Source organism: Bos grunniens, chromosome 17, assembly GCF_055505025.1.
Source record: "Bos grunniens cultivar Pamir isolate PY7600 chromosome 17, Bosgru_T2T1.0, whole genome shotgun sequence".
Lineage (NCBI taxonomy): Eukaryota > Metazoa > Chordata > Mammalia > Artiodactyla > Bovidae > Bos > Bos grunniens.
Genome location: NC_141181.1, coordinates 64,945,257 through 64,972,711, shown reverse-complemented (window position 1 = coordinate 64,972,711; position 27,455 = coordinate 64,945,257). Strand labels below are relative to the sequence as shown.

Below are 27,455 nucleotides of genomic sequence, written 5' to 3'. Positions count from 1 at the left end.
AGGGCGGATGCTACTTCAGGCAGAGTGTTCAGAGAAGGGCTCTGATAGAGATTACCTTTGAGCAGACTTGAAAACAGGGAGAGGAAGATATATCACTGTCTGATGGGAGAGCTCTTCAGACAGTGGGAAGGGCCAGTGCAAAGGCCCTGAGGCAGAAGCAGGTTTCACAGGTTCAGAAAAGAGCATGGCTCCATTCATTCAAGCATCCATTCAAAAGGCAGCTTGTGAATATACCTTCTAAGAGCCACACACCTTATTGGAGGCTGTGGGAGTCTATGCTCCACAGTAGGGGAGGTGGGTGCAGGAACACGGCACAGTGAGTGCTCTGAGATATCACCTAAAATCCAGCCTTGCAGCTAACTAGCCCTCCTGGGCCTACATCACAGACCGGATGGGGTTCTTGGCAACTTGCCTATAGTTTCCTTGACTCTGGGGCAATGAATCAGCTGCAGTTCACCACAGAGCCTGCCCAGGCTCTATTGTCGAAACAAGAGCAATCTGGTGGGAGAAAGATGAACCAAGTCATTCTCACTTTCAGCTTTCATGGGACAGCGTGGATTCTTTGTAGAAGCGGAGAATGTTCCGAAGTTAGTCAATCATGCCTCCTGCCTGACCCTGTTGCTGGCTGAGTCTGTGGCCCTGGCTCTGTACAAAGCAAAGGGAAGGTGACCAGAGAAAGCAGGGGAGGCTTCTTGGAGGAGGTAACATTTTAGTTGAGACTTGGAGGGTATGAGCCTTTTCTTAATGGAGTGGTGGGGAGACAAGGCACCTTTGCAGAGGAAACTGCAAAGGTACAGCTGGGTAATGTGAGATTAGAGAGTGGGGGTGGGGGGGCAGGGATTTTGCAGGGAGGGCAGGAGATATGGCTGAGAAAAGAAGAGGGGTCAGATTATAAGACCTCCTGCAAGTCACCAAATTTATCCCGTGGGTAATAGGGGGTATGGGTGGATTTTAAGCAGAAAGGTGTCCATTTTTCTAAAACGACCCCAGCTCTAACCCACGTGACTGATATGGGGACTGCCTTGGAAGAGGAGAGACTGGAGGCAAGAGGCTAGCAAAGGGCCTGATGAGCTGACTGAAAATCCTCCAGCTCCAGGTCTACCCAGAAGCAGCAGTCTTTGGAGACTCCAGAAATCAAGGGCCCCCCTCACAGAGTCGGGGAGTATGGCAATCTCCCCATTTTCTTGAGGAATTCTTCCTCAGCTCACATGGGCACATTTGCCTCAAAAGCTGTTTCCATGGCAACCGCCAATGCTCCAAGAAAAATCTTGGAATAGCAGAGAAGTGGGGACAGGATACACTGAGATGAGTCTTCACAGGAAAAGCCAGGTCACACTGGCCAGTCGCAGGGGCTGAGACTCAACCCCTGCCCCCAGAATCCCTAATGCCATGGATGAAATCGGGTCACCATGACAACACTGATTCCCCATCCTTGGGCAATGCCAAGGAAAATTCAGAGCATACAAGGTATGTTCATGCTGGGATGCCAGTGGGAGGCAGTAAGTCCAGGAGCATGGGTGTAGACAAAAGAGCAGACTCTGGGGTCTGATTTTTGGATTCAGAAAGGCATCCTCCACCCAAAACCGGTGTCTAGTAAACCCTGCTGCTGGGCCTTGAAGTCCATCACTGGACTTCTATTTTTAACTCCCCCACAATTAACTACAGTAAAAGTAATAATGGCCTGGGGGCTGACACCCCTCCCCTCCCACCCACTCCCCACCGCCTACCTGTCATTCACTGGCTCAGGTTGGTTCAGGGCTGGGTTGTGGGTGTGGAGAGAGGCAGGGAGAGAATGGTTTATGCTAAATGACAGGTTAATGGGACCTCCCAAGGATACAACTTGACCCCCCTCCCCATCTTCCACTCCAGCAAACCTGAGGAATACACTGAGTGCACAGCTTAGAGCTCAAACTGACACAACCTCCCATCCTGTCCCCGTCTTGCTGTGTGATTTTAGGCAAGCATTTTCCCTGTCTGGTCAGGCCAAACAACCAGCCCATCAAACTCAAGCTCTCACGGAGGCCGAATGGTGGAGGGGCTGAGTGCCCAGCTCAGGAGTCATGTTGCCTGGATTTAATCTTAGCTGGGGACCAGGGGAGAATCATTTACTTGCCTTGTGCCTTGGTTTCCCCATCTGCAAAGTGGGAGAAAATGAAGTGACTTCTCTTGCACTGCACTATTCTGAGATTAAATAACTAGACTTATGGAGAGTGCTTACATAGATCCTGGCTCTTGTTATCTCACTCCTGATGAAAACAAGGCCACAAGCGTGTACACGGGAGGCACGTGTGTGTGTGATCCTGAGGTTCCCGGGCTCCGGGCAGGGGAGGTCAAGGGGAAAAGGCAGCCCAGATCGGGAGGCCAGGTGGAGATAAGCGGCCGAGAGAGGAAGGGAGGGTCCCTGGGTGTGAGCACTGGACTCTGTTCCCTTTGGGCAGCCAGAGGGAGGTCGGTGACCTGCACGCACCCACCCAGGACGGGGCTGCAGGGTTCATGGGAAGCTGAGAGGGGCCGAACTCAGCACCCACATCCTTCCAAGACAACTTCTCTCTGTGCCCCAGGAGCCCAGTGCCCCAAGCGTGGTGTTCAAGGCCTCCAGGCCTTTGCTCTTGCGAGTCCCTCTGCTGGGGGTGCCCTTCTCCTTTCCTCTCACTCCTCCCAGCCTCAGTACCCCCTCTACACAAAGGCAGGCAGAGCAGCCGGCAAAGAGGTGAGAAGACAGGGAATGATGGTGCTGACACGACCCGGCGCGCCTGGCTGGACACTCGCCTTCCTTCTCTCCCCATCCTCAGCCCCACCCGGGCGGGAATGCTTATCATCCTCACTCAGCAGGTGCTGAAACTCAGGCTCTGAAAGGAACCAGATCAGGGTCACCAGGCAGCCCAGGTGGAGGCAGGACTTGAACTTGGATCTGTGGGCCTGCAGAGCCCGTGCTCCAGGGCACTCCAGCTGCAACCCACACAGCTGTTTAAGATGTTCCCCTGTCCTTATCACAGCGCTTCCAAGCCCCCTGCGTGGGCTGCCAGGCCTGCAAGGCTGTGACAAGTATCCTGCATCCATTCCTCTCTTGGGTCTTTCTGACATCCTTGGGTGACGTCCTGGGGTGGGAGGAGCCAAAACCACCCTGAGGCTGGGGTAGGGGGTGGTGATAACATTAACCCTTACTTGTCAGGCACCAGCTGCATACCCAGTATCTCTACTCAGAGCAAATCTTCAAGGTGGGCATTTTTGTTCCCGTTTGGCAGATGTGGAAACTGAGGCACAGAAAGGAATGCCCAAGATCTCACACTTAGGAAGAGGCAGAGGTGAGATCTGATCCTGGGCTGTTCTGATGCCCACATCTTCAATCACTGTGACTCTGTGACTGCCCTTGGTGGCTGGGGGCTCCGCTGTGTGCAAGGCTCTTTGTTCGTGCACCTACTGACTCCCTCTGCCCCATGCACAGGGCAGGCAGGGCAGCAGTGTCTCACATATCCACAACCCCGCCTGAAAGAGCCCTCAGGCACCCTTCACAGCCACGTCTAGTCAAATGCAGTTGCCACCCACCATGCTCCAGGGCAGGTAGGGGGCTGCAGAAGCCTGTCCAGCAGGGAGGACCACTGAGAGATCCTGGAGCCCCAAGCCGCCCAGGCTGCCAGCACCCGATGCAGGGCCCCTGGGGCACTCAGGCAGGCTCTGGCCCCTTGGAATAGCCTGGCTCCAGCCCAGCCAGCTGACGGAAGGGCTGGTCTTGGTGAAGTAGTTAACATACACGGTCCCACCCTGTTCCCAGGCTCGAGGAGGGGGTGGGGAGGGAAGGGGAGGAGGAAGGACAGGCTGCCCCCAACCCTGACCCCGTCGCTGTGCCGTCACCTCTTCCCAAGGAGAAACTCAACCCTAACCCAGAAAGGGTGTCCCTGGGAATATTGCTTCCCACCCTCAACGGGAAAAGACAGACAGCTGAAGTCCAGAGGAAATTCCAGAATCCTATAAGCCATTGCTGGAGAGGCTAGAGCATCAAGGGGTGCCACCCCCACGTTACAGACAAAGGAGAGCATCCTGGAGCCAAGGAGAGCTTAAGCCTTACACAGCTGCAGCAAAGTGTACCAGGGCCAACTGGGCCCCTGAGATCTTGGGTCATGACTCAGTTTGTTCATCTGCGGAGTGGGCCAATGCAAAGTTTTCATGGGATCACACATACAGGGTGTATAGGTTGACCAATCATCCCAGTTTGAGGGTGTCCTGAGAAATGGGACTTGTGGTGCTAAAACCAGAACATTCCAGGCAAATCAGGACGAGTAGGTGGCCCTACCTATATAAAAATACTGGCTCCAACAAACAAACCCCGTGTCTGTAATGTTTAAAGAAAGTGACTACTTCTGGAGCCAGATAACGTTGCATTTGTATTCTGGCTCTGCCATCATTAAAAAAAGAAAAGAAAAGAAAACAAACTTTGTTTTAGGTTTTCGTTCGATTAAATTTCACAGATCTTTGCCAGGCACCATGCTAGGTGTGGGGATGCTATAGAGAGAAGCGTGGGCGAAAACTGGTGCCTGCTGGAGCTTAGAAAGATGCCAAACATCATCACACAGGCAGCGGGAAGCGGAACCCTCTTGGTAAGTCAGTTGGTTTCTGAGACTTGCTTTTACCTTGAAATGGGGGACCCTCCAACTTAAGACCTCCCCTCGGGAGTCACTTGGCCCTTGAGTTCATCGCTCAGAACCAAATCAACAGAAAAAAAAAAAAAATCTCTCCCTGGGTTCTGCTACTTTCCAGAGAAGGTCTCCTCTCTCTCTCCTCCCAAACCTCCACAGTAGAACTTCTAGAAAAACCCACCAAGTCATTAGAAAGTTCTTCCTTTTTTTTTTACTAAACTGAACTCCAGCAACCTACCACATTGCCCTCAAGCCTGGTTCAGCCCCCTAGAGTCACACAGGATAAGCCGCCACCTCCTTTCCCTGGCCGTGGCCACTTCCTCACTGTAACCTTGACCAGCACTTCCTCTGGACCGTTCTTAACCCCTTACCTGCTGACCCCTACCGACAGGAATGGCTGTTTCCCCCGGGGCCAGAGAAGGGGGGGTGCTCCACAGGCTGCTTTGACTTGCAGGCTTTTTTTTTTTTTTTTTTCAAATTATGTGTTTGCTTGTGTCCCGGCTTATGTACTTGATCCAGAAGGGCTGGGGGTCAGAGGTGAAGCTCCACAGAGGCTCACGTATCCAAGGGAACGTGAATTAAGAGTGAGAGGGAAAGGAGGAAGGGAAATGTGGGTGGAGACAGAGAACGGAGCCAGGGCTGAGGGGAAAAATGCAGACGATAAGTAATGTCCTAAATACTTAGTCTGGGTGGGCCACACAGCAGGCGCACCAGATTCCTAGCCTGGAAAAGCAAAATCAGTTACAGGAGTCACGTGCCCCTTGGCTTAAAACAAACCCATGCTGGGGGAAAGTGAAACCTTCGGGGACCAGGAGCAGAAGGAACTTTGTCCAGGGGACGCGGCAGGATGCATACAGGTCAGCATCCTTGGTGACGAGCTGATGGTGGATGCAGCCTTGAGGTTCCGGCTGCCTGAAGCTTCCAAACCAGCTGCCTGAATGCAGCGGCCCTTCCTGTAGGCTGGCAGCTCTGTCCCCAAAGGCCGTTAGCAGGAGCTGCTTTCCCCAGACGTGCCAAGAAAGCAGTGATTATTTGCTTTCGTCTAGACACCCAGGGTTATGCACTGCTGGCCTCATGTGAAGAAATTTCTAGAATGTCTGGGAAAGGGCCTGAACTATGGGGCCCTCGAGGCATTCTCCCCGATGCCATTTCTCTGATGTTTTGATACTCTTAGCACGGCAGTGTGAGTTGCTCAGTCGTGTCCGACTCTTTGCAACCCCATGGACTGTAGCCCACCAGGTTCCTCTGTACATGGGATTCTCCAGGCAAGAATACTGGAGTGGGTTGCCATTCCCTTCTCCAGGGGATCTTCCTGACCCAGGGATCGAACCCCAGTCTCCCTCACTGCAGGCAGATCCTTTACCATCTGAACCACCAGGGAAGCCCAGCAGGACATTATTTTCTATGACAAAGACTAAACCCTACCATGCTCTTCACCAGTCGGGAACAGGCCTGGGACGTCATGGCATGCACTGCCCCGGGCTTGCCTGTCTGTTACCCTGATCTGTAGAAAGAGGATGCTGGCAAGGACACCCGCAACCCCTAAGAGCACAGCTTTTCAGTCATTACTTTCTGCAGAGGAACTCTGTGTCCATTGGCTATCAGCCCACGAGGACACATTTCCCTTCTGCCAACACTTCATCGAGGGGTCAGGCATTCAAGGAGTCTCTTGGAATGAGATGGCCAGTGCGCTGTGAGACATTGGCGGGACCACCCAAGGCCACCAGGGACCACCAGGAGCATGTCTTAGCCACTAGGATGCTGTGATGCTAGAAAGAGGAGTGGATCCTACATAAGCCTCGAACAGGACCCTCTAGGGCTACATTCAAGTGGACCACAACGAACCTTCTCCTTGCGACATCGAGGAAGCTGGAGTCAGGTAGAGGAGCTAATGTACAATATTACAAGAAATCCACAGACATTAGTGTTTATAATCCTACTTCATAACAGCACTTGCTATTAGCCTAATGGGCATCCCTGCACAATTCTAATTTGGCTTTTCTAATAGAAATTTTTGACTAGGCAATGTGACTCCATCTAATTGATGACATTCAAAAGTATCTAAAATTATAAAAAGATAAGAATGCAAATCCTCATTCCTTACCTACCACCATCCACCCAGTCCCCACAGCACCCAAATCCTATTATTAGTGTCTTATGTTTCCTTTCAGAGTGTGTGTGTGCATGTTAATTGCTCAGTCGTGTCCAACTCTTTGAGACCCCACAGACTATAGCCTGCCAGGCTTCTCTGTCCATGGGATTCTCCAGGCAAGAATATTGAAATGGGTTGCCATTCCCTTCCCAGTGGATCTTCCCGACCCAGGGATTGAACCTTGTTCTCCTGCATTGCAGGCAGATTCTTTACCATCTGAGCCCATTCAGAGTATCTTTAAACAAAAACAAACATATATCCTGAGTGCTTCCCTGTTTTGCACTAAAGTTGGTCTGTGACACACTACTTGTCATCTCGTCCTTTTTACCCAGCAATGTACCTTGGAGATGATTTTCTATCAGTATGTAAAAAGTACCCACCCTTTTTCATGGCTGCATAGTATTTCATTATTGGATTTGCCATCATTTACTTAACCAGTCTCCTAAGGATGAGCACTTGGCTTGTTTCCAGTTTTTTAACATTAGAGTTCACCATCATGTATGTGTTCCTCCTGTCCTGTCCTGAAGTCGCTCAGTTGTGTCCGACTCTTCTCAACCCCGTGGACTGTAGCCTACCAGGCTCCTCCCTCCATGGGATTCTCTAGGCAAGAGTACTGGAGTGGGTTGCCATTTCCTTCTCCAGGGGATCTTCCCAACCCAGGGATCGAACCCAGGTATCCTGCATTCTATGCAGATGCTTTAACCTCTGAGCCACCAGGGAAGCCCCAAGATTTAATAATTATAAGAAATCATTGTGTGTGTGTGCATATGTCATTCCTCACTTATTCTTCGTAGTGTCTGGGGTTCTGAAATCCTTTTATGATGAGCAAGCAAGTTTTAAGCCCTCACTTTTCACTGGCTGTTCTGTGCTTTAATCTATTAAAAAAAAAAAAAAGATTCAGAGCCATGTAGACTGGAATCAGAAAAGAATTCTGCGGTGTATGAAACAGTCTCCAGAGTGAGGGAGACGGATTTAGCCCCGAGGGTCCCTCAACAACACTGAAGGGTAGAGCCAGACCCTGCAGTTTCTCAGAGAAGAAGGCACTTAGGCTGGAAGAATCAGGCTACAGACAACAGGGTCATGATGGACTAGCCAGATTTCCAGTGTTGACCCCGAGCTCAGAGCCTGGTGCCTGAACCCACGGGATGCCATTTCCTGGAGCTAGTTTGGCAACCTTGACAGCCCCCGGCAGCTGCCAACTTGAAGGTGTTTGCAGGTTGCATTCTGTTTTAAAATAAAGCCAGGATCACACGCCTGGGGTGTGGAGAAACCTCTCCCCTCCGTGAATTGGCCCTTGCCTTCCCAGCCTCTCAGGAAAGGATCCAAAGTAATTTTCCACCCATTTCTCATGAAGAACGAATCTTGGCGGGCAACAGGGTGCCCACCCCACGCCCAGGCACTCCTCATCTCTCTCTCTGTAGCATTCACATCTTCCCAACTTGGGGCGGGCCCCAGGGGCTGACAGAGGAGGCTTTGTCTCCCTCCTCCCTTTTCCTCACCCTCCTGCCAAGAACCCTGGCAATGACTTACTGGTGTAGGTTTCCAAGAGCCCCCGCACTTTGAAGCCACAAGTGGGGACCCTTGAAACTGCCATGATGCTGAGTCATGGGAACCACCACCGTCAGCCCTCAGGATCCTTCCCATCCCTCACTTTGCTCCAGCCTCCCAAGAGCCCTGATACTACCCTCACCTCACAACTGCAAAAACTGAAGCTCAGAGGGGTCAAGAAACTTGCCCAAGGTCACACAGCTAGAAAAGAGAGCCAGAACTTGATCCCAAAGCCATGGTCAATAAGTGGTAGTGAAGTGGGTAGGTTCTAGAGCCAGACCATCCCAGCTCAAATCCCAGTTCTGCCACTTACGACCTGTGAGGCGTCTTTGTCACTTAAATTCTCTGTGCCTCAGTTTCTAGATCTGTAAAATGGGACAGAAATAGTACATACTCCTCAAAGTTGGTATTAAAGCTAAATAAGAGAAGGAATATAAAGCACCCAGAACAATGCCTGGTCCACGTTAAGTTCTCAGTAAACTACCCATCACTATTTCTACTATTATGGTTGTCAAGTGTGATTACAGTTCTTACGATGGTGTAGCTTGCCCCAGACGTGAATGTGGTCCAGTCATCAGAGACTGTGACTCTACAAAACCTCCTCTTGGAGCTTCTTTCACACTGATGACAGATTACAGATTTCTCATTTATACATTCAGGAAACCTTAATGCGCACATACTATCTGCCAGGTACCCGGCAAGCAGAGAGGAAGCAACTCCCCCTTCTAAGAAACCCAAAGCCAGATTCCTCTTCCCTCTGCTCTTCTTCCCATGGCCAGAGTCACAGCTCCTTACTTCACTTGGCCTTCCTCTCCCCACCTCCCACCTTCCAAGGAAATGAATCAACAACTTGACAGGAGCCCACCCCTCAGGTGGGGCCACACACACACCAGCTCCACTGACCATCCTGCTCCTCACCCCTCCCCTCCAGCCAGGACACCCTCCTTGCTGCAAAGCATTCATTCATTCAACCATTGTACAACAGGAATGAATAGAAGCGGGGCCCGGAAGCTCTATCTTAGTCATATTCAAAGACATAAGCTGATAGACATAAGCACTTACAATTAATTCAAAATTTTACTGCCATCTCTCAAAGAACCACAAAGAATATTATAATAGGTGTTGATGGTGTAAGCCCAGATCACATTTACAGGCGAGAGGCGGGCACCCAGCTCACAGCCGCAGACTGCTAAATATCACAGCTCATAGCTGTCCCCTTCTCCCAAGAAATGCCCCCAACCAAGCAGTGAGCTGCTCCTCCCTCACTTCCGTGAGGGACAATTCAGGGTCCAGGGTTCCCTGTTGGGATCAGGCTGAGGCTGGTCTCCACTTGAGACCAGATTCTTGCTAAGCTTCTCCCCTTGACAGACCTTTGAATCCAAAAGCAAGGATATGCCTCGCCAAGCTCACTCATCGGGATAAATAATACTTCCGTGGCAATATTTAAAAATCAAAACTAATATGTAACCTGCTTGATGAGCAAAATGTCAGAACGTGCAGTCACGATGAGCACCAACCGGAACAGGCGTGACCCTGCCTCCCTCTGCTCCCCCAGGTCCCAGCCCTGCCTGAGACACGCCCTGGCCACCTCCCATTCACCGAACCCTCGCCTCAGGCTCTGCTTCTGGGGCTACTCCACCCAAGATAGACATCTAAACCAACAAGGACCTGCTGGAGAGCAGAGGGAACTCTGCTCAATGTTACGGAGCAGCCAGGACGGGAGGGGAGTTCGGGTGAGAAGGGGATACTTGTGTAAGTGTGGCTGAGTCCCTTGGCTACTGACCTGAAACTAACGTGACATCGTTTGTTAATCGGCTATACTCCAATACAAAAAAAAAAAAAAAAGTTTAAATAAAAGATACCTAGCTCAAAAGCCAAGTCTCTGTCTTTTATTTGTTCTCTCCTGTGTTTCCCCTACTTCAAAAGAGGCTCTGGAGAGCCCCTCAACTTCTCCGCACTCAGCCCCGCTCGCTCCCAGCTGGATCAGGCTCCTAGCCCCGCCTCTGGGTTCTGCTTCTCCTCCCTGCCTTGTGTCTCCTGGTCCGTGACCAGCATCTCCCCCTGTCACCTTCTCTTCCCTGGTTCTCTCTCTCCTCGCCTGCTGCCCAGACTCTGAGTCACGAATGAGCCCTCACATGGCAACCGTCGTATCCTGTCGCCCTCATCCGGCACCCACGGCATGCCAGGTACCTCCTTCCCTCTGCAGTCCAGCCCCGCTGGCAGCTGGAGCCTTCACCTCCACGGCAGCTTCTCCGTCCCTTCTGGGCATCCTCACCTCAGCCTCACCTTGAAGGAACCCAAGAGACCTTCTCAGCTCAAGCGAACTCCAAACTGTGGGATCTCACGACCCAGTTACATTTCCCACACGCTTCCAAGACTGTCCCGGAGCTGCCAGTTTTTCATGTTGACCCAGCAAGGGCACGGCAAACTGAAAACCGTCCTTAACCATCCTCACCATTCCAGGAAACAAACGGTGCCTAAGACCGATAAAAATCGATGGGACGGGGCCTCTCCTTTATAAGACGTAAACACTTTATGAGAAAAACTCACTCTGTCGTCTGTTTTTTCATTTCTTTGCAGGCTGGTTTGAAAAACAGGGCCAGATAACAGGTTCCAGTAGGCTGGGGTTGTCAATGCCATCATTTGACACCCAAGGAAGCTGAGACCTGCATCACAGCTCTGTGTTCTCGGCCCAAACCTTCAATCTCCCCCAGAGGGAAACCAAGAAGAGATAAGAGGTCTGTGTTCCAGGCTCAACTCTGCTCCTAAATTTCAGAGAATCTGCACAATTCTCTTCCCCTCTCTGAGCCACGAGCCCACAAATCTTCCAAAGGACCCTGAGCTGGAAGGTGCCCTCTGGCCCAGCATTGAGGAGGCAGGGCTCAGACACTGCCGGGCCAACCTCAGGAGCCAGCATGGCTGGAGAAATGGACTGGACACCAGGCCTCTTCCTCTGACGTCACATTTGGGCCTCAGTTTCCTCTTCTGGGACTGCAAGCGCTGCGGTTAAAGCCCTCTGGGTCCAAACTCTGGCTCTGCCCTTACCAGCTATGTGACCTTGGGCAAGTCACTTAACCTCTCTGTGCCTTTACTTCCTCACCTACACAGTGGAAAGGCAAAGGAAGTCTATGAGGGCACCCCTCAGACCTGACGACCCAGGCATTCCCTACCCCGGGTCTCTCTGGATGAGCCATAGCGATGGGGCTTCTCTGTGGGGCTGGACCAAAGATTTCCAAGGGACACAATTCTGGTCTTTAAATGGCCAGGAATATTATGGTGCTGAACACAAAATTCCCATGCTTTTTTTTTAAAACAGTGTGAAGTGAGTGAAGTCGCTTAGTCATGTCTGACTCTTTGCAACCCCATGGACTGTAGCCTGTCAGGCTCCTCTGTCCATGGGATTTTCCCAGGCAAGAATACAGGTGTGGGTTGCCATTTCATTCTCCAGGGGATCTTCCCGACCCAGGAATCGGACCTGGGTCTCCTACACTGCAAGCAGATTCTTTACCACCTGAGCTACTAAGGAAGTCCCTTTAACAGGGTATGGCCTCAAAATAATTTTGTGTGTTTTAAAAACAAGGCACACGACCTCAGAATAACTCTAGTGAGGATTGGTTTTCCCTAAGGGAAAGAGGGGGCTTCAAGTGAAGGTCCCCAAAGTATCCGGGAGTGGCCCGCTGCTCACGGGGCTCCTGTGTTCATTCCCTGCAGACGGTTAATAAGGAGCCATGGCATGCTGGGTGCAGGGTGGGCGCCCGGGGTATGTTTCTTGGTCAGCTGGGGCATGCTTCCTCTGACTGCAGCCAACTCCCAGAGTGGAGAACCACCCAGGATGCAGCCAGCATCTGGCCTTGAGGACCCTTTTGCCAGGGACGGGGAAGTGCTTGGTTTTGCCCAAAGATCCATCCACTCAAGTTCTGGGAGATGTCGGCTGGCTCAGAGCCCGGGCCGCTGAAGAAAGGAGAAAGGAAAAAGGCAGGGACGAGGCAGCCTGCCTTCAGCTTGGCTCATGAGCTTCCAAACCGCCTAAGGAACCTGAGTGTCTGGGGGTGCCCCCAACCTTTCCCTGTGACATCCGAGGGGAGAAACCAGCCAGTCACCACCACCTCCACACCCACCCCAGGGGACAAGGATGACGCCCAGAGAGGCCTTTCAGGTGCTCCCAGAACTGCTCGCTGCCCCGGGGGCCAGGGCCACCTCTGAGGTCACCCCCATGTCCATGCAAACACCAGGGATGGAGCTGGCAGAGCCCCAGTTCTCCAGAACACGGCTCTCAGCAAGGCGCAGCAACCTGCCAAAGCCCCGCAGCAAGAAAGCAGAAAGGGGCTGAACCTGTCGCTGAATTTGCCCTGGGGCCACAGATAGCTAGTGACCAAATCGCAAATGCCACGCATGTACCGAACTCTGGGCCCCAAGCTAAGCGTGTCCCTCACATGTCCAACTTCCCCAACCCCAGGTTCTTTCCTTTAAACAACCAGTGGCAGCCAGTACCAAAATAATAAAAATTAAAAATTAAAATATTCCCTCCCCTAGATCCATGTTTCTGCAAAATGTTACTCGCTCAGTTGTGTCCGACTCTGTGCGACCTCGTGGACTGTGGCCCGCCAGGCTCCTCTGTCCATGGGGATTCTCCAGGCAAGAATACTGGACTGGGTTGCCATTCCCTCCTCCAGCGGATCTTCCCAACCCAGGGATCGAACCCAGGTTGCTTGCATCTCCTGCATCGGCAGGCAGATCCTTTATTCCCAGCACCACTTGGGAAGCCCATGTTCCCCCAACTCTCGCCTTACAGGGCCCGCAAGGCAGCATTACCCCCACTTCACAGATGAGGAAACCGAGGCTGAAGAGCTAGGAAGATGAGAAATTTGCAGCCAAGCGGTTGGATTCCAGAAGTCCTGACCACCACACCATCCTGCCTCTCCGAAGACACCTGGACGAGACGGGCTTCTCCCCCTCGTCTCCCAGCACCGGTTCCAACACACGCACAGGGAAGGAAGGCTCCCTGAGTCAGAGGACAGTTTTACCAGTTCAGCAGAAGGGGACGGGACCCCAGGCTCCTCATCCACGTCACAGGACGCAGCCTTGACCATGCTTTAACCACAGCAGCCCGCAGGCTCTGACAGAAAGCCGCAGGCCAGCAGGCAGGCAGGCAGTGTAGACGAGGGGTTGCCAAGATTGCAACACTTACCCCCATGGCCTCCCAGGCTCAGTTTCTCAGCTCTGCTGATATGCATCTTTGTCACATTTAAAAAAATAAAAGTCACTGCAATTCTACAAGAAAAGGGAGGAACAGAGAGGTCCCAGTGGAGGAGTGAGGAAGTTGTAACACAGACGTTCACGGAACTAACTCAGACTCTGCCTGTCCTAGGGTCCTTGAAGCCAGGGAGGCTGCCCCTTACTAACCCCCTGGAGCATCCCTGAGCAGTCTCCCCTCCCCCTCACCTGTGCGCAGAGCCTGGGGGTCCACCATGGAGGATGCTCCATGCTGGCTGGAGGCACCAGGCTCACCAACCCCTCTCCTGCGAGCTGTCGTCAGCTGCTGACGCCTCAGGTGAAGGAGTCGATCCCTTTGGTTTTCAGTGGAATGTCTAGATGAGAACAGGCTTCTGAGGAATGGCTCGTGAGATTCATTCATGTTTTGATCGAGCTATGGAAGACATGTGCCTGCTAAGTTGCTTCAGTGGTGTCCGACTCTGCGACCCCATGGACTGTAGCCCACCAGGCTCCTCTGTACATGAGGATTCTCCAGGCAAGAATATTGGAGTGGGTTGCCATGATCTTCCCAACCCAGGGATCAAACCCAAGTCTCCTGCGGCTCCTGCACTGAAGGCAGATTCTCTACCGCTGAGCCACTGGGGAAGATACGTGAGCTAACCCTAATTGGTGTAGGGAGAGTGTGACATCAGTGGAAAGAACTGGAAATCACAGAGGAGGAGGGCAGGTGGGCTCTGGACAGAAGACCAGGAGGTTAGGAACAGCTCTTGTGGTGTCCAGGCCAATGTAGGGTGAGGCATCGGCAGCCTGACTCCCTTTGTTATGAGCTGTGTGGCCTTAGGAAGCCAATTAACCTCTCTGATCTCAGTCTCCAACTGAGCCTCATCCCTTACAGGGGAAAAAAATAAAAAAACACAGCTGCTAACAGACTGGGGATTGGAGCAGAAGAGGATGATTAAAGAAGTCAATCTCATTTCAGAAAGTATTTATGGAGGACCCGCCAGGCACCCCATCTTTAGGGCCCAGAAGTCTTCGCAGGGACCCATTAAGTGCGGGGCCCACTGCTAAGCCCTTTACATGGATTGTCTCCTTTTGTTCTCACCCCCATGACTCAGGGAAGAACCTGCCATCAGTCTTGTTTACAGGTGAGAGACAGGAGCCGACCCGAGGTCACCCAGCTGGTCCTTAAGGGACTCAGCATTCGAACCCAGGTCTGCCTAATGCCAAACTGAATCGATACTCTGTGAGCCCCATGGAAGGACAAAAGGCCAGGGCCGCTGAGGGTTGCACTGGCTTTTTCTGCAACCAGTGTACCCTCAGTGGCACTAAAGAATCCGCCTGCAATTCGGGAGACCTGGGTTCGATCCCCGGGTTGGGAAGATCCCCTGGAGAAGGGAACAGCTACCCACTCCGGTATTCTTGCCCAGAGAATCCCACAGATAGAGGAGCCTGCTGGGCTACAGTCCATGGGGTCACAAAGAGTCGGACATGACTGAGCGACTTTCACTTTCACTGAGGGTTGGGAGGTGTTCCCAAAGCAGAGAGGGCGGCTGTGAATTAGGGGTGGAAGGGTAGGGGGGCAGTGAGCACCCACAGTCCCTCTGAGCCTCAGTTTCCTCGGCTGTAAAATGGGGCCCTTTGCCCCATCTCCAACTTTTGTGATGAGTCTGCGTGATACCAAGAGAGGAATGACTGGTCCCCAAAGAGGATCTTGGCAGCAGGAAGTAGGACTGGGCAAAAGTCCAGCTAAGCCTTGGTGAGTGAAAACTACCAATCCCCCAGGCAGTGGAAACAACTTCTGGGGGGCTTCCCTGGTGGCTCAGTGGTAAAGAATCTGACTACCAGTGCAGGAGACAGAGGTTCGATCCCTGGTCCAGGAAGATCTCACATGCCGAGGAATAACTAGACCCATGCATGCACCACAACTGCTGAGCCCGTGTGCCGTGACTACAGAAGCCCTAGCACCTAAAGCCGCCACAATGAGAAGCCTGCACACCACAATTAGAGAGCAACCCCCACCCACCACGACCAGAGGAAAGCCTGCAGCAATGAAGACCCAGCAGAGCCGAAGATAATAAACTTGCTTTTAAAAAGCTCTGAGAAGGAGGAACTTTGGGGTGCTGCTGGCTTCCCAGCCCCCCGGGAAATGTGAGCTGCCAGAATGGGGAGAGGCCGAGAATATGGAGCAGACAGGATGCACGGAGCAGAGGCCAGCCCAGAGACAGGGAGGAGACCCCAGGCCCCAGGCTGATGGATCCCAGGCCCACCGGGAATCAGTGATAGGGAGATAAAGGGCATCCCCCAGTCAGACTCCGGGAAGCTGCCCTGCCCTTCCCCAGAACCCTGCTTCTGATTTCCCTTCATGCCTGGGATTTTTCACAGGAGATGAGGAAACACAGATAAAAAAGGCCCGTGTAAGCCGGCCAGGCCCCACTGCCCCCCAGGAAAGGAGGGATGGTGATCTGAGGTCTCCTCCCAGATCCTGCTGTGTTTTCAGGCCACACCAGCAAGTGGGGGAAGGGAAGCCGGGGTTAGGCTCTGACCCTGGCACCCTCCATCCCTGGCATTTCTAGCCTCTCCTGGCTCAGGACTTCTGGTTCCCACAGCTCTCCCCTCCCCCGACATCTGAGCCAGGCCCCTCATGTTCAGGCCATATTTGGTTTTCAGCCCCAACTCTGTGCCACTCAGCGTCTTATGCAAACCATCCAATGCTCCCCCCAACCATGAGGAAGGTCCTTTTTTCACCCCCAATTTACAATGGTGGAAACTGAGGCTCAGAGAAGTTAAATGTCCTTTCTGAGGTCTCACAGCCAGCGAGGGCAGGAGCAGGTTTCAGGACAGGTCCATGAGCCAGCAGAGTCCTGCTTTTACCCTGGGTAGCCACTCTTTTCTCAATCAAGGGACGTCCTTTTGCTTCTTGGCCCAAATCCCTGACCGTTGAAGAGGCCCCCAGTGAGTCGCATCTGTCATAAAAGAGACTGAAAATTGCCCATGCTCCCAGAAGACCTGCTCTTGCCGTCAGTCAGCTCTACCCCTGGCAACGGGGACGCAGCAGACCCTTCAATGCTCAGCCTGGTTCATCTGGCACCAGCGGGTAGTGGCCCTCTCCCCAAGGAAACACATCCCATGTCAGCCACAGCTGTCATCCTAAATCAGCTCTCTTTCACCCTGAAGGAAGCCCCTTGTTTGTCCCAAGCTCGATGCCTACAGCTATCAGCAAGTCCTGGGCATCCTAGAGGAGGAGACCCAACATCCAGTCCAGAAAGCCACCAATGCAGAGAAATATTCTCCCCTCTGAACTGGTTTCTGGGCCAGACGATCCAGGAGATAAATCCCGAAACCAACATACCCTTTTGCCAAGTTGGAATTTCAAACTCAATTATCTTGGGATCGTCTGGAATCTTCGATGGTCCAAATGTTTGAGTTTAAGTGCCGAGTTTGGGGAGGGCAAGGTCAGGGGACAATAAGATGCTGTTCCGGTGAAATGGAGGATACTGGACCACCCAGAAAGTTGGGTGGGACCTTTGAGGCCCTCCAGAACATCCAGACTGCCTCCGGTCGCTCCCTGCTTCCACCCGCCACACCAGATACCCCACACACATCAAACCTCCAAACCTCTGCTCATGCCGCTCTCCCAGCCAGAAATATCTTTCATTTCTGGCCAATTTTTCCTCCAGGCACTCAAGGCCAACTCATCCTTGGAAGCAGATCAAATATATGCTCCCATCACCAGACACTATTTCCTGATTTCCCCAATCAAAGCTACGCCCTCTTTGCTCCTGTGAGAGTTCGCACACTGAATGCACCAGGCGGGCACTGACGGGAGTGACTTTAGCAATAAGCTCTAGGTTGCAAAGCTGTGGGTGAAACTCTTTTGAGACTTCTGAGCTCCAGAAAGCTGAGATCATAAATGTATATTGTTTTAAGCCACAAAGTCTGCAGTGGTTGTTATAGCAGCAGCAGCCTCATACACTGACTATCTGAGCTCCTCATTCATTCCACATCCAGGAAATCATAGATTCTGACAAACGTTCGAACAAAATCCACTAACAAGGGATGGGCATGTTTTGAATGTCCCCTGTCCCTAAACACCACCCCAGATCACTAACTTAGCATGGCAGATGTTCTCTCAACAACTCGAATGGGGAGTTCTCTGGTGGTCCAGTGGTTAAGACTTTGCTTTCTAATGCAGGGTTTGCGTGTTCGCTCCCTGACCAGGAAACTAAGGTCTCACCTGCCTTGGAGCCAAAAACCCAAACTGTAAAGCAGAAGCAATATTGTCACAAATTCCATACAGACTTTAAAAATGGTCCACATCAAAAAAATCATTTTAAAAAATTCTGAGACAAAAGGAAACTGAGACTCAGAGAGGTCGTGTGACTTGCCCCAGCTCACGGAGGTAACTGGTTCCCAGGAGCAGAACCCGGGTCTACCTGGCTGCACCCCACCAGCCCTCAAGTCTCTCTGACCCATGACCCCCAGAAGGAAAAACTGAGTGTGCTCGCTGCTGTTTCTTGCACCAATCACCCTACACCCCCACCTCCTTGCACAAGAGCTGCCCTCAGCGGGATCCCAGGGCTAAGATCAGAGGATCCGAGACATGTACCCCAAGAAAAGCGGAACCGATTCTGACAGTGTGCCTGAAGAGCAGCTGACCCCCTCTGCTGACTCAGCTGCTGACACTTCCAAGGTTGCCAGAGAGTCTATGGTGGGTGGAGCACTCCCCTTCCCACCCACCAGAGCCCACAGGGCAAGGCACGAAACCTTGAGCCTAGCCAAAATGACCTTTCCTGCCCTGACAACTTGGGATCACAAGGCACAAGATGCCCACATCAACCTTGACATTCAAAGGCGAATATCAATACCCACTTCCCCAAGAATAAAAATAGAAGTGCCTTCATCGAGCTGGCCATGCGCTTTGTGCTCCTGTCTGAAAGTGTGTCAGTCGCTCAGTCATGTTCGACTCTTTGGGACCCCATAGATTGTTGCCCACCAAGCTCCCCTGTGCATGGGATTCTCCAGGCAAGAATACTGGAATGGGTAGCCATTTCCTTCCCCAGGGGATCTTCCCAACCTAGGCATCGAACCCAGGTCTCCTGCATTGCAGGCAGATTCTTTACCATCTGAGCCACCAGGGAAGTTCACCAGGAAGTACTCCTGTATATGTGTATGTGTTTAACCCCCAACAGCCCTGAGAGTATCCCCCCACCTTAGAGAAAAGGGCACAGAGGAGGCAGGAGGTGAAAAGGCAAAGACAGATCTGAATTCTAGAGCCTGAGGCTACAGAGTCTGTGCCAACCTGACTGCAGCAACAGAATTAACAAGGCCTCTGGCTTCCACCCAGCGGGGCAAGAAATGCTACTCTCTCTCTATCATGCTTGTGCCAACGCGGCAAAAATAGAGAGGTTCCAAAAGAGGAGTAAATTAACATGTCTCCTCATTTTGCCTGAAAAACGCCACGTCCTGGGACTCAGAAGCAGCACAAAGTGACTGCCAGCCTGCACCCCAGGCCTGAGACCTCAGCTAGGGCCACAGAGGGAATCCTGGCCTGGGGGCCAGATCAACACCAGGTCCCTAATCTCACCAAGGGACCTTGGGGATGTCACTCAGCCAATCAGGGCCTCACTTTCCTCAGATCTAGTATGGGGGCAAACATAACTACGACCCCCGACCCCTCCAAAGTCCCACAAAAGCAGGAAGTGCCTTGGGGAGGGCCAGATACAGAGCAGGAGCTCATAAATGTTGCCTGAGTGACTGAAGAAAAGTCTGTGACCGGCTTGCCTTCCCTCCCCCAAGACCTTCAGAACAGGGACTAAACCTGACCCATCTTGAGTTCTCGCACAGGTGCAGCTTTTGTTCCCCGTGGGTTTTCAGTTCAGTTCCGTTCAGTACAGTTGCTCAGTCGTGTCTGACTCTGCGACCCCCTGGACTGCAGCACACCAGGCTTCCCTGTCCATCACCAACTCCTGCAGTTTATTCACAGGAAATCATCCACAAGCACCTACTATGTGCCAGGCCAAGGCCTCAGTGACATCTAGCACCCACGGACGGCCTCAGGCTGCGTGCTCACATGCTGCCCCTTCTCTTTTTTCTGGCTGGTGACTGTAGTACTTAGTCGTGCTGGGCTTCCTTGGCCCAAGACACCCACCCAGCTGCCTTCTAATAAGCAAGTTTGGCCCATTCTGGGGATTTGGACCACGATTCCTGCACTTCCACTTTCTTATACCCCACCCTGGGGAAATACAGCCCGAGGAAAACTCTGACCCTTATCGCACACACGCACTCACACACACTCAGCCTTGTACACATGCACTCCGGTGTGCAGTGGGACCCTAGGACAGGAGTGAGATTTTCTGAGTTCAAATCTCAGTTCTTTTGCGTCTGAGCTGTGTGACCCTGGGCAAGTCCCTTTACCTCCTGAGCCTCACTTTCTTCATGTGAAAAAAAAAATTGCTGTGACTTCCCTGGCGGTCGGGTGGTTAAGACTCTGTACTTTACTGTTGGGGGCATAAGCTCGATCCCTGGTCAGGGAACTAAGATCCCCAAAACCATGCAGTGTGGCCAAAAAAAATTTTTTTAATAAAAATATAAAAACATAAACACAAGTGACACACACAAAAATAAGTAAAAATAAAATAAATGGGAATGCTAATCATGAAGCTTCTCCATGAGGGTTGTAGAGAGATTTAATGGGATTGTGGATACAAAATCCTTTGGTTCAGTAAAAGTGCTTAGCTCAATAACATTGTTATTTTTGTTTCCTTTTTCCAGGAGTGAAACAGAATGGCAGTTGCCCATGTTCCAGGAAAGTCCATGTTTAGGGGCCTGGAATGTGGACATTTACTCGGTGTATTTGATAGGGATTATCTTGAGGATAGGAAAGTATTTGTGGGCCCAACATCACTGCGTTAACTCTAAGATCAACTAACAAAAATTCAGAATTTAGAACCAGAGACTGGAAGGGACCCAAGAGGTCACCGTATTTGTGGGGGAGACAGTGAGCCGTCCACAGAAACTCGTTCTCCCTTCCACAGTACACAGCTATAGGTGGGAAAGAACCAGCTTAGCCACGAGCTATATCTCACAGCCTCCTTTGCAACTAGATTGGTTCCACGACCAGTTCCTGTGTGTGGCAGGAAGCAGTTAAGAAGCAAACATCCCTCCCCTATGCACTCTTTCCTCAGGGATGATGTCTAAGGGATAGCAGCCAGGTGCGATGGCACGCTGAATCACTGTGGAAGAGGCCCAGGCTCCATTCACAAATGCCTGACTTATAACACACGTCTGTTTGCTTTGAGCCATTGTACACGTTGGGTCTATTTGTTACTGCAACTGCGACCCTGACTAATACAACATTCAACCTCCTTATTTTCAAATAAGGTGCTTAGGGCCAGAGAATGGGCGTACCTTGCCTAAGGTCACGTAGCAAATTCAACAATGGTTAAAAACATTGGTGTCTTTAACAATCTGGAGTAGATTTTCTAGTTTTCAATCTGCCCCCCAGAGCCATGAAGGTTCCTAAAGGCCCTTCAGCAGTGACAGTGAGGTTCAATGAGCTGCCATCTGGAGTCCTCCACTAGAATAACATCACTTTTATCTATCTTTAAAATGCACTTCTCCATGTATTTTCATCAGAGGAAAGCAGTCTGTGGCTTAAAATAATGTCAAAGCCCACAGGCTGGATGACTGCTAATGTGATCTGACTTTCTGTGGTATGAGACTGAGTTTCGCTTCTTCTCCACCATTGCCTCCTGGCTTTAACTGCTGACATAGGAAATGTAGACTCGCAGAAGTGCATAGATACTTGCTTAGGAATGAAAAAAAGAAGCTCAGTGTACAGCAAAGAACCCAGAAACCTGGGCAAAGGGGATGTTCAAGGATTCCAGCTCAGTGGTTCTCAAGATTGTCAGGGGTGCTGGTTCAAAATGCAGACTCCCAACTCAAAAAAACTGATGCTCATGGTCCCAGGATGGCCCTTTGAAAAGTCCTGAGTCTAATTCAACTCACTCTAAATTGACAGCAAGAACCACAGGGAAGATTGATCTTGAAGAGGAGGTCGGGGGGTGGCAAAAAGGAAGCTGGGAGCCAGGCACTTGAACAGAGAGAGAAGACAGACCTGAGACTTGGCCACTTGTCCTCTGGCCTCTCTGAACTACATAGGTCCGAGTGATCAGACTGACATCAAATAGCAGGTACTTGAGTATAATGATGTGCTATTTGCCTGTAATTTTGCCAAACGCTGGTCCAAATGGCTCACCTACTTAAAACACGCTCATCTGAAAGCAGAGGGGGGACTGGAACTTTCAGTAGATAGCACTGGCAAAGGATCCATATCCTTCATATACAAAGAACTCGTAAACATCAATGAGAAAAAAGACAAACATGCCAGCAAGAGGAAAAAAAAAAAAAATGGGGATGGACTTGAACAGGATAGTCACAAAAGTGAATAACAGGATTGTAGAGGATACTCAGCATGAATGAACAAATGAAAACTCAAGCAGCCAGATGCTATTCTCACCTTTCCCATCAGGGAAATTTTAGGAGACAGTGACAACCAGTGTAGATGAGGCTGTGAGAATATCACACCCCAGTATTGTGCCAGGTCAACCTTCTAGGGCGATGTGGCTAAAAGCCTTGAAGGCTTTAAAAACACACAATTTCACCTTGGGAAAGCTGTCCACAGGACACACAGGCAAAGATGATGTACTAGGAGCAGCCACTGCAGCTCTGTTTATAATAATGAAAAAAAAAAAAGGAAGCAACCACGTGGAAGGATGATTAATAAATCCCAAGCCAGCTTCTCCATGCAGCCTTTAAAATGCATATTGGACAAACATAGATAATACGGATGAAGGTTCATGATCTGTGGTTAAGGACAAGGGAGGGTACCAAACATGGGCTTCCCTGACGGCGCAGACCGTAAAGAATCTGCCTGTAATGCAGGAGACCCAAGTTTGATCCCGGGGTTGGGAAGACCCCCTGGAGAAAGGAACGGCTACCCACTCCAGTATTCTTGCCTGGAGAATTCCTTGGACAGAGGAGACTGGGGGGCTACGGTCCATGGGATCGCAAAGAGTAGGACTGGGCGACTAACACTTTCACTACAGGGTACCACACAAGATGTCAGAAAAGGGGGTGTATGTCCACATTTAGATGCTCCCATGTGGCTGCTACATTGTAGGCACTCCACAAACATCACAGGTTGGTCAGGGAGTCGGTGAGTGATACAGAGAGGCACCTGAAGGCTCACCTCTGGGTTAAGAACCCCTCTTTCTTCTCTGTAGCTGAGAGGTAGGACAATCCAGCAGCTAAGAATGTGGGTTATACAGACTTTCAGCTCCGCACCCCGCTACCTGCCTGCACAGCGTTGAGCTCCCCCAATCTGAGTCTCAGTTTCTTCACCTGTAAGATGTGGACAATGAAAGTGCCTCCTTTGTAGGTTTGTCGTGAGCATTAACAGAAGAGAAACACAGAGTTCGCTGCTTTTTATAACTATGGTGACCTCGCTGGGTTTTTCCAATTGGCATGCATTACTTTGGAAATCTGAAAATCATAATAGAGCTATTTCCATTTTGACAAAAATTACATTTTACCAAGAGCCAAAGAACTTCTCTATTACTGTTTCCCACGCCCCCCACCCCTGCAACCCGACCCCTCTGGGCAATCAATGTCAGAGCCGAGCTAGATACCTTTGTGGCTGGTCTCACCCAGGTCTTCCCGGGGTCCCGTGACTTCAGGTCACTCGAGGTTGTGCAGGAGACGCGTGTTCCCCAACTTCTTTCTCGAAGTCACACCGTTCTTTGGGGCCGTTCGCCCAAGAAAGCAGTTCACCCCCTCATTCATGGGCCCCCCAGAGACCCCAGAGCACGGCACCCCCAGAACATCCTCATCCCCCGGAGGCTCCCAGGGAGACCCCCGGTCTGTCCTGCCCTCTTTGCTCACTGGGGGCTGAATGGGACAGGACTCTGCCAGAGAAACAGCTGGAGGGAGGAGAGAGGGAGGGGCAGGAAGCGGGGCTGACCAAGGGCGGGGGAGGCCAGCTGCGCGGAGTGGGGGCCTTCTGGGGAGGCTGCCGGTGGCGGGCGGGCGGCGGCTGGTGGCGAGGTCTGCCCGGGACGACCCGCCCGTCTGGGAGCTGGGAGCGCTGCCCACCGTCTGAGCACAAACCAGGAGCACATGCAGGCCCCGGGGCAGCTGTGGGAAGCGCGTCTGCTCCCAGCAAGAGCCTCCGGAGCTCCAGACAGACTACGCAGGAGCGTGGCTGCCTGACGTCCCGCTGCCCGTCACCCCCACCCCAGGCCTTTGTGCATGCGGTTCCTTCCACCTGGATGCCCTTCCTGCTTCCTGCCCCTATCCGTGGCCTCACGACCTTGTGTTTCCTTTTTTTTTTTTTTTTTTGGTAAATTAAAATAGCAATGAGGTTTTTTGCAGCATCTAATGAACAAAAATGTAAATGTCCTGTAATATTGGATTTTAGCAAATGTTGTTGTCGTGGTTGACTTGCTAAGTTGGGTCTGACTGTTTGCAACCCCATGGACTGTAGCTCACCAGGCTCCTCTGTCCTTGGAATTTTCTAGGTGAGAATATGGGAGTGGGTTGCCATTTCCTCCTCCAGCGGATCTTCCTGACCCAGGGATCAAACCAGCATCTCCTGCCTCAGTAGGCGGATTCTTTACCACTAAGCCACCAGGGGCAGTCCTTTAGTAAATGTTCAGTTCAGTTCAGCCGCTCACTCCTGTCCAACATTTTGTGACCCATGAATTGCAGCACGCCAGGCCTCCCTGTCCATCACCAACTTCCAGAGTTCACCCAAACTCATGTCCATCGAGTCAGTGATGCCATCCAACCATCTCATCCTCTGTCGTCCCCTCCTCCTCCTGCCCTCAATCCCTCCCAGCATCAGAGTCTTTTCTAATGAATCAACTCTTCGCATGAGGTGGCTAAAATATTGGAGTTTCAGCTTCAGCATCAGTCCTTCCAAAGAACACCCAGGACTCATCTCCTTTAGGATGGACTGGTTGGATCTCTGTCCAAGGGACTCTCAAGAGTCTTCTCCAACACCACAGTTCAAAAGCATCAATTCTTCGGCGCTCAGCTTTCTTCACAGTCCAACTCTCACATCCATACATGACCACTGGAAAAACCATAGCCTTGACTAAACGGACCTTTGTTGGCAAAGTAATGTCTCTGCTTTTGAATATGCTGTCTAGGTTGGTCATAACTTTCCTTCCAAGGAGTAAGCGTCTTTTAATTTCATGGCTGCAATCACCATCTGCAGTGATTTTGGAGCCCAAAAAAGTAAAGTCTGACACTGTTTCCACTGTTTCCCCATCTATTTCCCATGAAGTGATGGGATCAGATGCCGTGATCTTCGTTTTCTAAATGTTGAGCTTTAAGCCAACTTTTTCACTCTCCTCTTTCACTTTCATCAAGAGGCTTTTTAGTTCCTCTTCACTTTCTGCCATAAGGGTGGTGTCATCTGCATATCTGAGGTTATTGATATTTCTCCTGGCAATCTTGATCCCAGCTTGTGCTTCTTCCAGCCCAGTGTTTCTCATAATGTACTCTGCATAGAAGTTAAATAAGCAGGGTGACAATATACAGCCTTGACGTACTCCTTTTCCTATTTGGAACCAGTCTGTTGTTCCATGTCCAGTTCTAACTGTTGCTTCCTGACCTGCATACAAATTTCTCAAGAGGCAGGTCAGGTGGTCTGGTATTCCCATCTCTTTCCGAATTTTCCACAGTTTATTGTGATCCACACAATCAAAGGCTTTGGCATAGTCAATAAAGCAGAAATAGATGTTTTTCTGGAACTCTCTTCCTTTGGGAAGCAAAAACCTGATCTATCATTGAATGTAGATTCATGTACCATTTCTAGAAAGCTAACAAATGACATCAAACTTTTAACTACGTTCAGATCTCATGTTGTTTAAATATAAATTCTCTTTTCATCCTAAACCCAGTTCCCCAGAGATAAGTATCTTTAAAACGTTGGTTTGAACACACACACACTTTTTTTATATAAATGTAAAGTGACTCAGTCAATCTCTATGTACCATATTGCAACCTGCTTTTGCATTTAATGATTATATGTATTTGTGCTTATGTTTATATTCCTTACCATATTTTAAGAGCTGCTAATGATTCCATTCATTCAGTGTACCATAGTTTATCCAACTATGACAGTATTTGGAACTGGGTGATTAGGTTGTTTTAACACACCATTGCACACTTGTCCAATTACTTTATTATACAAAATTCCTATGAGCATGTTTATTATTGAGTCGCCCGCTCCCTCTTCATGTCTCAGCTTGGGACCACCTCCTGGAAGACGTCCCTGCCCCTTGGGGGGCTGCTCTGGGCTCCCCCCAGGACAGCACTGATGCAGTGTTGTTCTGGCTTGTGAGAGTAGGTCTCTCACTCGCACTGGGACTTTCTTGGGGATGGGTCTGTGTTTCATCCCCTGTTCTATTCCCAGAACTTAGCATGGTGCCCTGCAATGTCACCATCAGCCGTGAACAATCAGAAGAGCTGACAGCCAGGCAGCGTGCGAGGCACCTGCTACTTAAGTCTCATGAAGGACCGAAGTGAGCACTATTTCTGCCCCCATTTCCCGATGAGAAAATTGGGACACAGAGAGGTCAAGTCACTTGCCCAAGGCCACACAGCTAGTAGGTGGCAAAGCTGGGCTTCCAACCAGGTCACCTGGCTCCAGAGCCCCACCCTTAGCCTCCAAGCTAAAGAACTAACTGAAGGGCCCGCTGTGCCGGGTGCTGCCTCTGGGCTAAATCGGGAACTTCCAACAACGCTGCAGGGGGTGACACACTCCCATTTTACAGATGAGGATTCTAGGCCCACGGAGGGAAAGTCCTTATGCCAAGGGCGCCCAGGTCACACCGACAGAGACAGGACTGACTCCGTCTAATTAGAAGCTGATGCCGGAAATAACCTGTGAAAAAAGGTAAAGAGAAAGGGACAGTTGTGGGGGGGGGGTGTGGGCGGGGAGGGGAGGGAAAAGATACCAGCGAGAAAAAGGGAGGGAGGAGGCATAGGAAAGAAAGACAGACAGGAGAGAAAAAAGAAGGAATGGGGAGGGAGCAAAGGAGGGAGAGGGCGGGAAGAAGGGACACCTGCCTCTTCTCAGGCCTCCAAAAGCTTATGCTGGTATGGAAGAATGTCCTTCACCATCTGACCAGGCTGAGAACCTCATCTTCTCTCCCCACCATCCTCAGCCCTTAATTCAGTGATATTTACACTTAGAAACGATGTGGTTTAATGATTTCACATCACAGATAATAGTAGGAAGCACAGAGAGGTTAAGTCACTTGCCCAAGGTCACACAGCTTTTTAGAGTCAGAAGTCAGACCCAGCCTGCCTCCAGACTTCCCTCCTCTGCCCTCTACCAGGCTTGCTCATCCAAATCTTTACTGTACAGATGGGGGACACCGGATCCAGAGACAGCAAGGCACTGGCCCAAGGTCACCCACCAGTTAGCAGTAGAGCAGCAGCCGCTGGCCCAAAGGAGAGGACGTTTCCATCACGTGCGGGGGGCCCCGTACATCACCATCTAAAGCTTTGTCACTGAGACCAGTGGTTCTCAAAGCGTGGATTCTGAACCAGCAGCTGCAGCCTTACCTGGGAACTTGTTTGCAGGCTCTTAACAAGCCACCAGGGGATGCTGAGGCTGGCTCAAGTTTCAAAACCACTGACTCAAACATTTCCATAAAGAACGCATTCTGGCTCCCAGGACTTGTCACATTCTCCATCCGCAGAATTGCGGTTAAGAACAGAGGCCTTGGGATTAGACAGACCCAATCTGATGATGGGCTTCCCAGGTGGCGCTAATGGTAAAGAACCCGCCTGCCAATGCAGGAGAGGTAAGAGACACTGGTTTGATCCCTGGG

The 27,455-nt window shown here is 51.1% G+C and overlaps 1 protein-coding gene across 5 annotated transcripts in view; it reads right to left on the bottom strand.

Annotated features, from left to right (window-relative positions):
- The window catches only part of CMKLR1 (chemerin chemokine-like receptor 1), a 42,164-nt gene extending 18,459 nt beyond the window's left edge, over positions 1 to 23,705 (bottom strand). Inside the window, exons 1-2 of one of the 5 annotated variants that reach the window (XM_086348489.1) lie at positions 23,238 to 23,705; positions 22,799 to 22,950 (exon numbers count right to left, since the gene is read on the bottom strand). Coding sequence is in view for 1 of the 5 variants with exons in the window: in XM_086348486.1 (XP_086204612.1) it covers positions 17,164 to 17,203 (40 nt within the window). In the remaining 4 variants the exon portion in view is untranslated. Of the gene's footprint in view, positions 1 to 17,163; positions 17,267 to 22,798; positions 22,951 to 23,237 lie in introns of those variants that run through there. The other 4 variants (XM_086348487.1, XM_086348493.1, XM_086348491.1 and 1 more) reach the window with 4 other exon arrangements.
- Between the last annotated feature and the right edge of the window lie 3,750 nt (positions 23,706 to 27,455).